The sequence below is a fragment of the Natrix helvetica genome, assembly GCF_964273705.1.
Source record: "Natrix helvetica genome assembly, chromosome: 1".
Taxonomy (NCBI): Eukaryota; Metazoa; Chordata; class Lepidosauria; order Squamata; family Natricidae; genus Natrix; species Natrix helvetica.
In genome coordinates, this window is record NC_138548.1 from 7,702,276 (window position 1) to 7,715,264 (window position 12,989).

Genomic DNA, 12,989 nt, shown 5'->3' on the forward strand with positions numbered 1-12,989 from the left:
ATCACCCCTGCTTATGACCATTTCTCACACTTATGACAGTTGCAGCATCCCCCATGGTCACTGGATCAAAATTTGGAAGCTTGGCCGCTGGTTCGCATTTATGACGGTTGCGCGTTATCCCCTTTTACGACCTTCTGACAAGCCGAGTCAATGGGGGAGACAGATTCACTGAACAACTGTTTACTAATTTAACAGCTGCAGCGGTTCACTTAACAAACATGGCAAGAAAAGTTATAAGATGGGGCAAGTCTCCCTTAACAAATGTTAGCGACCCAAATTCTGGGCTCAATTGTGGTCAAGTCACATAGGTAGCCCCTATACCTGTAGTGTTTTTTTTTTTTTCATTCCTGCAATCCCAGGAAGTCAGACTAGGAAAAACAAAATTGGCTCCCAAACCCTTCGGGGCCCATATCCTCAATTAGCCCATTCATTCATTTCCCCGAGAGGACTGTGGTTGTTGTTTTTTCATTCCTGCAATCCCAGGAAGTCAGACTAGGAAAAACAAAACCGGCTCCCAAACCCTTCGGGGCCCATATCCTCAATTAGCCCATTCATTCATTTCCCCGAGAGGCGATCCTGCCGAATTTAAAAGACAAAATACGAAAGAGACAGGTTGAAAAACAAAAACAAAAAATCACCACGCACCAGGCAGAAAGCAACCGTGTGCCTCGTTCCAATAGTTTAATGAGTCACTACATCTTACCACTCATAATTATAAAAGAATAAGAATCCATAAAAATATTTTCTTTTCATAATACGCACTTAAAGATACTGGGGAGGGGGGAGTTGGGGGTTGTTTTTTTTTTTTTGCGTGTGTGTGTGGTTCAGATTTCCTTTTACTTTTTCTCGTTTTGTGGGCAGGTCGGGCGTTTCCTTCTCGCTTTCCATTTCACCCCACCCAGGGGGAAGCAGGAGCCGACGGTCAGGCTGGGAGTGGGGCGGCGGGAGAGGGGAGACAGGGGCAAGCCGGCTGAGAGTTTCTCCAAAGGGGCGACACGAGACAACACCCCCCCCCCTTCCCGGATCTCTTCTGGAATTGCTGTTTATGCTGAGCGGGGAGACAGAGGGCAGAGTGCTACCGCAAAGAGAACAAACAAGCAACATCCGTTGGGAGGGGGGGGGAAGGAGAGAGACCAAAAAATTACAGTCGCTGACCGGCAGAGAACTGAAGCCATGCCTAACTTTACCGGGGCCCCTCCCTCAATGGCAAGATGTGGAGACAGGACAGGAGGGAGATTAGGATGTAACCGGGGGGGGGGGGGGGAAAGGGGGGGGAGAAGGGAGAGAAAAAGACTTCCATAAATAATCTCACTAGGCTAAAAAAAAAAGCTAATTTTGTTAAAAGAAAAATAAAATAAAATAAAATCCCAAACCAAACTCAGCCACCGTTATGCCTGGTTTCCGGATAGGTAAACAAGAGTGGCTCGCACCTTTCAAACATGCTGGGGAGGGGAGGGGGAGAGAAGGGTGAGTTGGGGGAGATCCAAGACAGCAGCACCACATGCTTATAAATAGAGCCCCCTAACAATCCCCCCTGAGTTCCCGTTCCAGTCAATTTCCCTCTTTCCCTCTCAGTTTCCTCTTCCTTCCTCTTTTTTCCTTGCGCTCTGAGCCCACCTAAAGTCAGGAAAGGGGTCTCATCCCGCATCCGAGGCAGGGGAGGGGGGGGGAGCCAAGCCAGCAACAAGGTGGAAGATGGGAGGGAGGGGGACTGGGAGACACACACAGAACTCTAGCAGGTAGACAGACAGACAGACAGTCGAAGAGGCGAGGTGGGATGGGGGTGGGGAGAACTGCCCGTCTTTTATTTCCAGCACAAAGAAAGTAGCAGCAAATACTTGGGGAGGGGGATATGGGTTTTTTGGGGGGGGGGGGGGGGGTTAGGTGGGACAGAATAAGAAAAAGCCCTAAGAGAGGCTGGAAAAAAACAAAAGTTTAGAGTTGCGCCATCTGGAAAGCAGGAGGGCCTCCTCCCTGGGGCCCAGCGCAAAGAGAGGTGTGCCCCCCTCCCCCCAAGACGGGTTTTTGTGCTCTGCGTTCGAAGGCTGCCCCGTGGCTGAAAAGAAGCAGCGGGAGCAGAGCGCGGGAACCATGTAGGCGTCCACGGCAGACGTTGGGGGGGGGGAGCAGGAGGGCCCGTCCGCCCTCTCAGAGGTATTCTTGAAGAAAGTGCAGCAGCGTGATTTCGTAGTGCTCCCCGGACTCAGGGCAACGAATACTGTGTCGTTCGTTTGGATAGATCTGCGGGACAAAGGGAGGGAAGAGAACGGGGTTAAGAGCCTTGCCTTTCAGAACAGCCTTTCAGGGGGGCAGGTGGTCCCCCTTGGACCTAGCTGCAAGGATGGGGGAACTACTAAGCAGGGGTGGGATTCATCCTGTTCGGGCGAACCGGATGTTAATTTTAATCCAGTTCGCCAAACCGGTAGTTGCAAGGACTGGCTGGCCATGCCCACCTTGCCCCTCCACTCCCAGGAGTCTCCACGCGGCCTGTTTCGGATGCCAGTTAAGTGCCGGGCCTGCGTAGAGGCTCTGGAAGGGTGAAAAATAGGCCTCCCAAAAGTTCCGGAAGTGGGCCTGGAGCCCAGCAGAGGCCATTTTCGCCCTCCCGGAGGCTTGAAGACAGCTTCCAGAGCCTAGGGAGGGTGAAAAACAGGCCTACCGGAAGTACCCGAAGTACAGAAACTGATTCATTTCCAGCCTCTGGAGGGCGTATGGAGCCCTGGGGAGGCCATTTTCGCCCTCCCAGAGGCTCGAGGAAAATCTCCGAAGCCTCAGGAGGGCGAAACTTGCCCCCCCACCCCCCGCTGTGGTGAAGGAACCAAAGCCAATTAGGCCATTCCCCCCATGGCCACGCCCATCCAGCAACTGGGCAGAGAACCAGTTGCTAATATTTTTCAATCCCACCCCTGCTTCTAAGGCCACAGGGAGAAATCCCTACCCTCTGTTCTGTCCTCATCACCTCAGCCCCTTTAATCCATCTATATCTAGCACAGATTGCCCCATGGTGGAACTGATCTCTTCTCCAGCCGCTGGGATCCTAAAATCTCCTAGCCTGGGACAGCACTTAACAACAGCACTTAGACTTATATACCGCTTCACAGTGCTTTACAGCCCTCTCTAAGCAGGTTTACAGAGTCAGCCAATGCCCTCCAACAATCTGGGTCCTCATTTTACTGGCCTCAGAAGGACAGAAGGCTGAGTCAACCTTGAGCCGGTCAGGATCGAACTCCTGGCAGTCGGCAGAATTCACGTGCAATACTGCATTCTGGGATGTGCGTGGACTTCGACTCCAGAGTAAGTTCCGGAGGCCAGGAGATGCAGGTCAATGGTGGATTGATCAGAGGTGTAATGGCGCAGAGCTGTGGTGGCGCAGTGGTTAGGATGCAGTATGGAAGGTTGACTCTGCTCACTGCCAGCAGTTCGATCCTGATTGGCTCAAGGTTAACTCAGCCTTTTGTCCTTCCGAGGTGGGTAAAATGAGGACCCAGATTGTTGGGGGCAAGAGGCTGACTCTGTAAACCGCTTAGAGAAGACGGGAAAGCAGTATTAAGTAGTATATAAGTCTAATTGGTATTGGTATTGCTATTGTTACCCTATCTATCACTCTATCAGTCTATCAATCTAGCTACCTACCTACCTACCTATCGTCTACCTACAATCTCTCTCTCTTTCTCCCCCCGCCTCTCCACAGTGGTTAGAATGCAGCATTGCAGGTTGACTCTGCCAACTGCCAGCAGTTCAGTCCTGACGGTCTCAAAGTTGACTCAGCCTTCCATCCTTCCGAGGTCAGTAAAACGAGGAACGAGGTCGTTGGGTGCAGGAGGGTGACTCTGTAAGCTGCTTAGAGAGGGGCTGTAAAGCACTGTGAAGTGGTATATAAGTCTAAGTGCTCTTGGGCCAAAAAAGGCATCTTCCCCATTTTAAGGATGGAACAGGATCTATTCGTGCCTCCACAGTCCTTTTTAAACATTAATGTTTGGCTGATCAACGCAAAAGAGCTGCGTCCGTTTTGGTAACTGTCCTTCCCGCTCATGAATTTTACAAAGTTTTCTTTAGCAAGATTTATTCAGGGGAATGTGAAAGTTCCAGCCCGCAAACAGGGAGTACAAAGGACCCTACAGTCGCTGATGTACTCGTCCTTCTTCTCCCTCACTCCCTCCTCCTTTCTGCAAACTCCATCCCCTTCTAGCACTGATGATGTTACCTAATTCACTCTGCAACAAAACAACCCAGCTCAAAGAGCACCAAGGACTCCACAGTCCTCCTCCTCCTCCTCCTTTCCACAAACCCTGGCACTGATGATGTTACCTAGTCAGGTCATGAAACGTCTGCAAGAAAACCACCAAGCTCAGAGAACAAGGACCCCCTCAATAAAAACAAATAAATACCAGGACCTTAGCTGGCAGGGACCTGCACCTTACCAACTGCAATGGTCCTCTGTTCCCAGCGGTGGGACGATGCCCTCCTCGTTTCCAGCACTCTCACCTACCTGTAGCTGATACGGTTTCCCAGCTCGGATTAGTTGGGAGATCAAGAAACTGGTGTGGAAAAAGTGCACGTTTTCATCCAGAAACCCGTGGAGGATCAGCAAGCGGTTGGGCCTAGGAGGTAGAGTGGAAAAATGGTCCAGGATAAGTGTCAACGGTCCCTACTTGGTCAGTTAGGAAAGAAACACTCCTGGTCCACAATTACACAATATTTTACTTTACTAAAGCCAAAGTGGTTAAAGAAGCAGCAAAGCTGGATCTGAGATTTTCACATGCAAAGGATACAATTATTGTATTTCCCCGAAAATAGGACCTGTCTTGAAACGAAAGCCTTGCCACATATTTTGGGTGGGCAAAAATATTAGCCCCCCCCCCCCGGAAATAAGCCCCCTGGACAATCCCCCCCTCCGGCCAGGCAGAGCACCGCTCGCCGACCTAGCGGTATCCCGAACGCACCAAGCCGCGGGAATGAGATGTGGAGCAAAGGCCATAGCATTGCTTGGTCCTTTCGGGGTACCGCTAGGTCGGTCAGCAGCGCTGTGCCCAGCTGAACAGGGGCGATTGCCGGGCAGCTGCTCTCTTGCGAGCGGGCTCCCGAAGAGCCGGGCACAGCCTCAGGGTCGAATGGCTGTGTTGCGCTGTTGCAGCAACACAGCAGCCATGAGGTGACCACGCTTGCGAGCAGCCGCCTGGCAAATCCCCTTTCCAGCTGGGTACAGAGCCACTGACCGAAGTAGCGGTACCTGGAAGGCACCAAACAACATGAGCACCTGTTCACCGCCCCCCGCCTCCCGGCACCTTCAGAATGCCCCTAGGTGAGTGAATGGGGCTCTGCATGGCTGGAGAAGGGGGTTGCGCGAGTGGCTTTTCCGCTCGTGCAACTTGCAGGCTCACGATGCCCTTGGCTAACTCTACAGTACCTGCAGAGTCAGGGCATCTCCACTGCTGGTGCCGCCCGCCACTGTTTTTTTTTGTTTTCGGCTTTCAAAGCACAGATGCCACTGTGGGAGTACGCTCCATGGTTGTATGCTCTGCAGCCCAGTGGGTTCCTACCAGTAGTGGTATGCCGGCCTGGGTCGCAGAACCGGCAGCAACCCAGGCTGGCCACGCCCCCCAAACCGGTTCCCCTGTCGCCACCATCCCCATCTTTTGGGGGGAGAGTTCTGTGCATGCGCAGAACAATTTCCACTGAACTGCGCACGAGCGAAGCGGCAGTAACGGTAGAACCCACCCCTGCTCTGAACGCTCACTTAATGACCTGTTGTAAGTCGAGGACAACCTGTACCAAAATGTGTGCGAACCGCCCAGACAAGCTACCGCCGGCCACTTAACGTCGCGGTTTGCATAACCTCGCGTGACTGTCCGTCTCAATGTGGAGATGTTGTGAATTTTGTGAGGGGGGGGGGGAACCTCATCCTTGTACCCCTTCCTCAATGCCCTCCCATTGGATATCCCATAATACTCACTCATTAGGGAGTTTCTCAACATGCAGGGCCACCGAGCCCGCTTCGTAGCCTTGCTGGTTGTTCTCCGGGACATCCATGTACCGCTCCGTGTATCCGGTATCGTAAGCCATCCAGACGGTGACGGGGGCTCCTGCTATGGCGACCTATGGGAGAACAGAAGATGAGAAATCCAGAACAGAGTCTTCCTGCCTCCAACACAAACACACAAAACACCCACCCACACAAAGGACCAGCCACCTGCTGCACACATTTGGCCAATAGGAAACCTGTTTGTTCGCCTTGACGAGTTCTCCAGCTGCACGCTGGCCATGGTGACTTGGCTGCTGTGAGTTGGCTGTGTTGTGACCAAAGCTTCCCAAGAGCAGGAAGCAAACTTCTTGTCCCAACAAAAATCACTTTTATTCATTGACTGTGAATTCTGCTCCTTCACATCCAGCAAAGTCTTTCAAGGGAGGATTTACGGCCACAGACCTTCTCTGGCTTGGACAGCTGCCAGGGCAATATCTGCAGAACTTGGCAAGGAGTCTCAGAGAGTCAGGAACCAATTAAGTGAACTAATTGTCTCTCCTGCAAACTCTACTTCCCTTTCGCTCCTCTTTTATTTCCCCTGGGAGGGGCCATTCATCATCCACCTGTGGCCTTACTCCCAAGTTGACTCCTGTTCTTTAGCTGTTCCCTTCTCCTGGCAGCTCTGCACATGCGCACACTGGGAACAGGCTCCAGCTGTTCTTCTGCCCCACTGATGTCTGACTCCGAAGGCAGCTGATAACTGTCACACAGCTCTGGCCCCTTCTCTGCCTCCAACACAGAGCCCTCATCAGAGCCTTCCCCAGACTCCAGGACTGGCCCATCTTCCTCCCCAACCCTCCTCACTGTCTGAATCTGCGGCCAGCTCCGCTAGGCGCTGGCGGGCCACAACAGGCTGTGGCAAGTTATCCCATTCTAAAAAAAACCTTTTACCTTTTCAGTGGGTCCTAGCCGAGGCAGCAAGGCTCACCTTGAAAACATGGGGCTTGTAAATGAGCCCCACCAGGGAAAGGAAACCTCCATACGACCAGCCATGGATGGCCACACGGCTGAGGTCGACGAACCCGTATTTCTCCGCCACGTAATGTAAACCTTCCACTTGATCCTCGATCTCCACCTGGCCCTGAAAGGGGATTACAGAGAGAGAAAAAGAATTAACAGAGTTGGAAGGGAACTTAGGAGGTCATCTAGTCCAGCCTCCTGATCAAAAGCAGGATACCCTATGCAGGTAAGTCCTCGACTTACAACCGTTCATTTAGTGCAGGGGTGTCCAAACTTGGCAACTTTAAGACTTGTGGACTTCAACTCCACAACTTGGCTGGGGAATTCTGGGAGTTGAAGTCCACAAGTCTTAAAGTTGCCAAGTTTGGACACCCCTGGTCTAGTTTAATGAAACGAAAGACTAAGGGAGATATGATATCTCAGGGGTTGTCACAAAGAAGAGGGAATTCTGGGAGTTGAAGTCCACAAGTCTTAAAGTCCCCAAGTTTGGACACCCCTGATTTAGTGACTGGTCAACGTTACAACGGCACTTCAAAAAGTGACTTCTAACCGATTTTTTCACACTTGCGACGGTTGCAGCATGCCCGCGGTCAGGTGATTTACATTTAGATGCTTGACAACTGACTCATATTTACGATGGTCGCAGTGTCCCAGAGTAATGTGATCCACTTTTGCAACTTTCGGACAAGTGAAGACAATGGGGTCAAAAACCAGATTCACCGAACCAGGTTCCTAATGTAACAACTGCAGTGATTCACTTAAACGTGGCAAGAAAAGCCGTAAAAATGGCACAAACTCACTTAACAAACTTCTGACTTAGCAACCTAAATGTTGGGCTCAATTGAGGTCGTAAATCGAGGACTGCCTGTACCGAAAGGCACATTACAAGGCAAGGAAAGGGATTTGGGAATAATTTTTTTATCTATCGTCATCCTCGTTTCTCCATTTCCTGGCAGCCACGGAGAAAAATTCTATGGAGGTACAGGTAATCCCCGACTTACGACCACAATGGAGTCCAATATTTCTGTTGTTGGGTGAATTTTGCCCCATTTTACGAAAAGGAGGGGGGAGGGGAAAGTAGACCTGGACGTAACAGTTCATTTAGTGAGTATTTGTAGTTACAACGGCACTGAAAAAAATGGACTCGTGACCGTTCTTCACACTTATGACTGTTGCAGCATCCCTCTAGTCAGGTGATCAGAATTTGAATGCTTGGCAACTGGCTCGTATATATGACGGCCACAAAGTCTCGGGGTCACGAGATCCGCTTTTGCGACCTTCTGACAAGCCAAGTCAATGGAGAAACCGGGTTCACTTAACAACCAGATGGCTAACTTAAAACAATTGCGGTGAATCACTTAACACCCGGGGCGAGAAAGGTTGCAAATTGGAGCAAAATTCACTTAACAGCCATCTCGCTCAGCGACAGAAGTGTTGCCGAGGACTGGCTGTAGCTCAGTGGTAGAAGGAAGCATAGGATGGTGGCTAAGAGCGTAGGAAATGCAACGGAGAATGGAAAAATAGGCACTATACAAAAAGAGGCAAAAATTTCCCCAGCACAGCAGGTTCTTCCCACCCAGGAGGGTTTGGGAGGGCAACTGGCAAAATGAGAAAGAATAAAAACTTGCTTCTATTTATTCATTTCTTAAATTTATTTGCTGAGTAGCTCACCGTGGGGAAAAGCTAGGCAGCTCACAATAATAAAAGGAAAGAAAATGAAAAGAGCGTAAACAGAACAACAGTTTCATTCAGTGACCGTTCAAAGTTACAACGGGAAGGGGGAAAAGCGACATGGCCATTTTTCACACCACCTTTGTAGTGTGATCAAACCATTGATCATGATCATTGTCTTTTAATGCCCCCATAATCCCTTGCGGGGTGGTGTCTGGGCCACGGAATGGAGCTGTGTGTTTTCTGGCCGGATGCCCTTCCTGTCACCAATGCAGAGTGATATTCAGCAGATATATTCTCATCGTGTCCAGAGAGAGAAATATCTGCTTCTACCTAGAATCGAACTCACAGCCTCCTGACTGTGAGGCGAGAGCTTCACCACTCAAAATGATCATGATCGTGGGATCAAGATTCAGACGCTTAACAGATGACTCATACTTATGACCGTCGCTGTGTCTCAAGGTCAGGTGACTTCCCCGTTGCAACCTTCTGACAAGCCAAATCAACGGGGAGTCCCGCTTCGCTTAACGAAACTTAGCAACTGCAGGGATTCACTTAACAAGTCTGGCAAGAAAGGTCGTAAAAGGGGTGGGGGTGGGGCAAAACTCACTGAACAAATGTCTCACTTAACGACACAAAGTGCAGGGCTCGACTGTGGTCTTCTGAGTCGAAGACTATTTGCCATAGGTGGATAAAACAAACAATGAGAAAGAACGCAACGGGAATAGAATAGAACAAGGATAAGAAATAGAATAAGAAAGAATAGAATAGAAAATAAAAGAGATAGGATAAAATAAAAGGATAGGATAGAATATAGAATTTAGAGAATAGAACAAAATAGAATAGAATCCTTTATTGGCCAAGTGTGATTGGACACGCAAGGAATTGGTCTTTGGTGCAGATGCTCTCAGTGTACATAAATGAGAATAAAACACGTTCATCAAGAATAAAAAGATATAATACTTATTGATAGTCGTCGATATTATTAATATTAAGTGATAGTCAATAGGGTAACATAATATTCACCAATATAACATAACAAGATCGTATTTTTACCCTGCCTGAATAGCAAAGCGAAGGCCAGATCCACAGGATGGAGGGAAGGAGGGAAGCTTACCATCTGATTCTTAAGAGCTCCCTCGAACTTAAGGCCTCTCTGGCACGAACCTCGCCCGTCTATTACCACCACGGCGTAGCCGAGAGACGCCAGCGTGTTCAGCCGAAGGTACTTGATCCCTTTGAAGGAATTATTCACTAGTTGGACCTAGAAGAGGAAAAAAAAAAAAAGGGGGGGGGGGGTAACAAGGCACCCATCTGTAATGGAACCAGCTCTTTGGGGATCCAACTTCCTATACCCATGATGGCGAACCTATGGCACGCGTGCCACCTGCGGAGCCATTTCTTAGGCACACGAGGTATTGCCCTGTCGGCTCCAGTGTGCAGGCGCACTAGCCAGCTGACTTTGTCCTTCATTTTTGGCCATTTTTCGCCCTCCGGAAGGCAAAAAACAAACCAACACAGAAACTGAAAGTTCGGGAACGGACTTCCAGTTTGCATGTTGGGTTGTGCTTTGCAACAGCCGTGGGGTCGGAGGGAGTTTGCTCAGGAGCGGTGGGATCAGAGGGAGGCATAGCCCAAGCTCTCTGGGACGGGTAAGCAAGTGTGAGGAGGCGAAGGGGAGATAGAAGAGAGAGAGAGCTGGGCAGAAGCCACAGGAGGGGTAAAGCAGCAGCCGAGGGGGCGAGGAGATCCCAGCTTGCAAGTAGGAGCAAGGGCGCCTTTAGGCTTGCAGCCTTCTCAGCGCCGTTGCAAACCACGGCGGCCCCGATGCCCAGCATCTTATATCCACAGCAGCTGCACCCCGCCACCTTTGGAGGCAACAGCTTTTCTTGGTGGGGTGGCTTGTGAACGCCCCCCCGCTCTGCCGGGCCAAGAGCATCTGACCTGCGAGGGCGCCGTTTCTCACCATCATTTGCGGGGCTAAAAAGCTTCATGAAACAGCCTCTCCCACCCCGGCTCGCGTGTCTCTTTAATTCACGCCTCTTTGTCTCCCCCTGAAATGACCTCATCCACCTCCAAGTGGCCTCAATGACCCTCTAAATTAAAGAATGCAAATGACCAGCTGCCTGCAAGGAGTATAAATCCTTCCATTTCCCCACCATTCAGTCAGAGCTGAAGAAGCTTCTTGGATGAGGAGTGAAATGTCTTCAAACCTCCCCCCCCCCGAAAGTCCAGTTTCCTTTTGCAAAAAAATAAAATAAAAATTGGGGGACCAGCATGAGCCGCATGACTGAGACTCTCGCTTACCTGAGGCCCCCCGTAGACAAAGAGCACCGTGGGATGATTCTTCCCAGGTTGGAGGTTGTGCGGCTTGTACACCATCCCGTAAAGCTCAACATCCGACTGGGTGCGGAAATGAAAGATTTCGGGGGGGATGTAATCCGCAGGACAGCCTGAAAAACACAGGAAGCAGAGTCGGGGGGAAGAGTCACACCGGGCCATCCTCACGCAGTGACACCTTCTCACCAATGAAGATGACCTGGTCACACAATGTTTCTGTTGTGGCCTAGCGGCCACCAGCCCCTCCAGCAGCCAAATCAGAGGAGGAGGAGGAGGAGGCAGCTGTGGTGTGGGAGTTGGGTCAGCATCAAGGCAACCTGAGAGCTCCGAGGGGGAAGAGGGAGTGGAGCTGTCAGGGAGAGAGAGAGAGAGACAGAGGCGGAGCCTGGGCCGTCTGTCAGCCCTCAGATGGAGAGTCAACAGCTCCCAGGTCTGGAGGTGGCTGATGAGGAAGAGGAGGAACAGCTGGGTCCAGTGCCTGACGCACAGATGGCAGAGGAGAGGAGAGCAGTGGAAATCTATGGGCTGGTCCTTGGGACCTGGGAAGCCCCGCCCTAGCTCCAGGGATAAAAGGCAGGGGGAGTGTGTGTGTGAGAGAGAGAGAGGAGGGAGGGGGAAGAGAAAGAAAAAGGAAGAAAGAGAATGAGAAAGAGAGAAAGGGAGCAACAGAGAAAAAAATGGGAGGGGGGGGGATGCAGTTTTTATGTGGTGAATTTTTAAAGCCACCTGGAGAACCGATCTGTGAGCTGGGTAGCAATATGCATCTTTACATTAATTTAATTTAATAAATTAATTAAATGTCCACCCAAGTAGGAAGGGTGGGGCAGAACCGGCCAATCCCAAATTTCCCCCCAGTCCAGTTCCATAGAGAAGCTGGCTCACCCCTGATTCCTAAGACTGCAAAGCAAAGCTTGGCCGCCTCTGTGTGAAACGCCCAACCTCGGTGCCCTGTGGCTGCATTCGGATGCCAGGCCCATATTTTACTCACTGGCTGCTTCCATCATGCTGGCCCAAAACTTTGGCTGCTTGTGAAGAGGGTCTTCGTCTGAGCCGCTGAGCTTGTAAACGTGCACACAGGGAGGGGTCCTGACGCTACTGTAGTGACTGATAAACATATCGAAGTTCTGTGAATGAATGAATAAATAAAGTTATGCATATACCCACATATACAATACAATACAATACAATAGCAGAGTTGGAAGGGACTTTGGAGGTCTTCTAGTCCAACCCCCTGCCTAGGCAGGAAACCCTATACTGTTTCAGACAAATGGCTATCCAACATCTTCTTAAAGACTTCCAGTGTTGGGGCATTGACAACTTCTGGAGGCAACTTCTGTTCCACTGATTAATTGTTCTAACTGTCAGGAAGTTTCTCCTCAGTTCTAAGTTGCTTCTCTCCTTGATTAGTTTCCACCCATTGCTTCTTGTTCTGCCCTCAGGTGCCTATATATATTATATGGCATGCATATATATATGTGTGTGTCTGTGTCTGTGTGTGTTGTATTTGTGCTGATAAATAAATAGAGACTAGTATAGCTCTATTTCAAGCTATTTAGCTCTCATCAGCTAGCTATACCCTTACTGGGAATCGAACCTGGCTAAGTAAGGGTATGGCTAGCTGATGAGAGCTAAATAGCTTGAAATAGAGCTATACTAGTCTCCCTTCATTTATTTATCAGCACAAATGCAACACAAATGTAACAAAGGCAACATAAAAGATGGTTTTCTGCCTGGATGGTCTCCTGGAGTGAGCCGAAAGACAGAAAAGGGAAGCAGTGTGCTCCCTCCCATATTTGGGCATACCAGGGGTTGTGACACAATACATACATACATACATACATACATACATACATACATACATACATACATAATATGGCATAGAGAAACAACACAGTAGTTTGTAGTTTGGATGTATACATATACATGGCGAGAGAAACGAATCTTGACAGTTTGTCAGACAGATGGCCTAGGGAGCAAAGCTGTTACAGAATCTGGT

General features: G+C 50.0%; 1 protein-coding gene across 4 annotated transcripts in view; it reads right to left on the reverse strand.

The window, feature by feature from the left end:
- Positions 1 to 651: 651 nt before the first annotated feature.
- DPP9 (dipeptidyl peptidase 9) overlaps positions 652 to 12,989 on the reverse strand; it is a 51,217-nt gene continuing 38,879 nt past the window's right edge. For all 4 annotated transcript variants that reach the window (XM_081941266.1, XM_081941265.1, XM_081941267.1 and 1 more), the window contains exons 15-21: positions 11,982 to 12,117; positions 10,961 to 11,106; positions 9,771 to 9,917; positions 6,951 to 7,103; positions 5,954 to 6,096; positions 4,490 to 4,601; positions 652 to 2,241 (exon numbers count right to left, since the gene is read on the reverse strand). In XM_081941266.1, the coding sequence (XP_081797392.1) occupies positions 2,149 to 2,241; positions 4,490 to 4,601; positions 5,954 to 6,096; positions 6,951 to 7,103; positions 9,771 to 9,917; positions 10,961 to 11,106; positions 11,982 to 12,117 (930 nt within the window). In that variant the 3' untranslated portion in view covers positions 652 to 2,148. The remainder of the gene's footprint in view (positions 2,242 to 4,489; positions 4,602 to 5,953; positions 6,097 to 6,950; positions 7,104 to 9,770; positions 9,918 to 10,960; positions 11,107 to 11,981; positions 12,118 to 12,989) is intronic.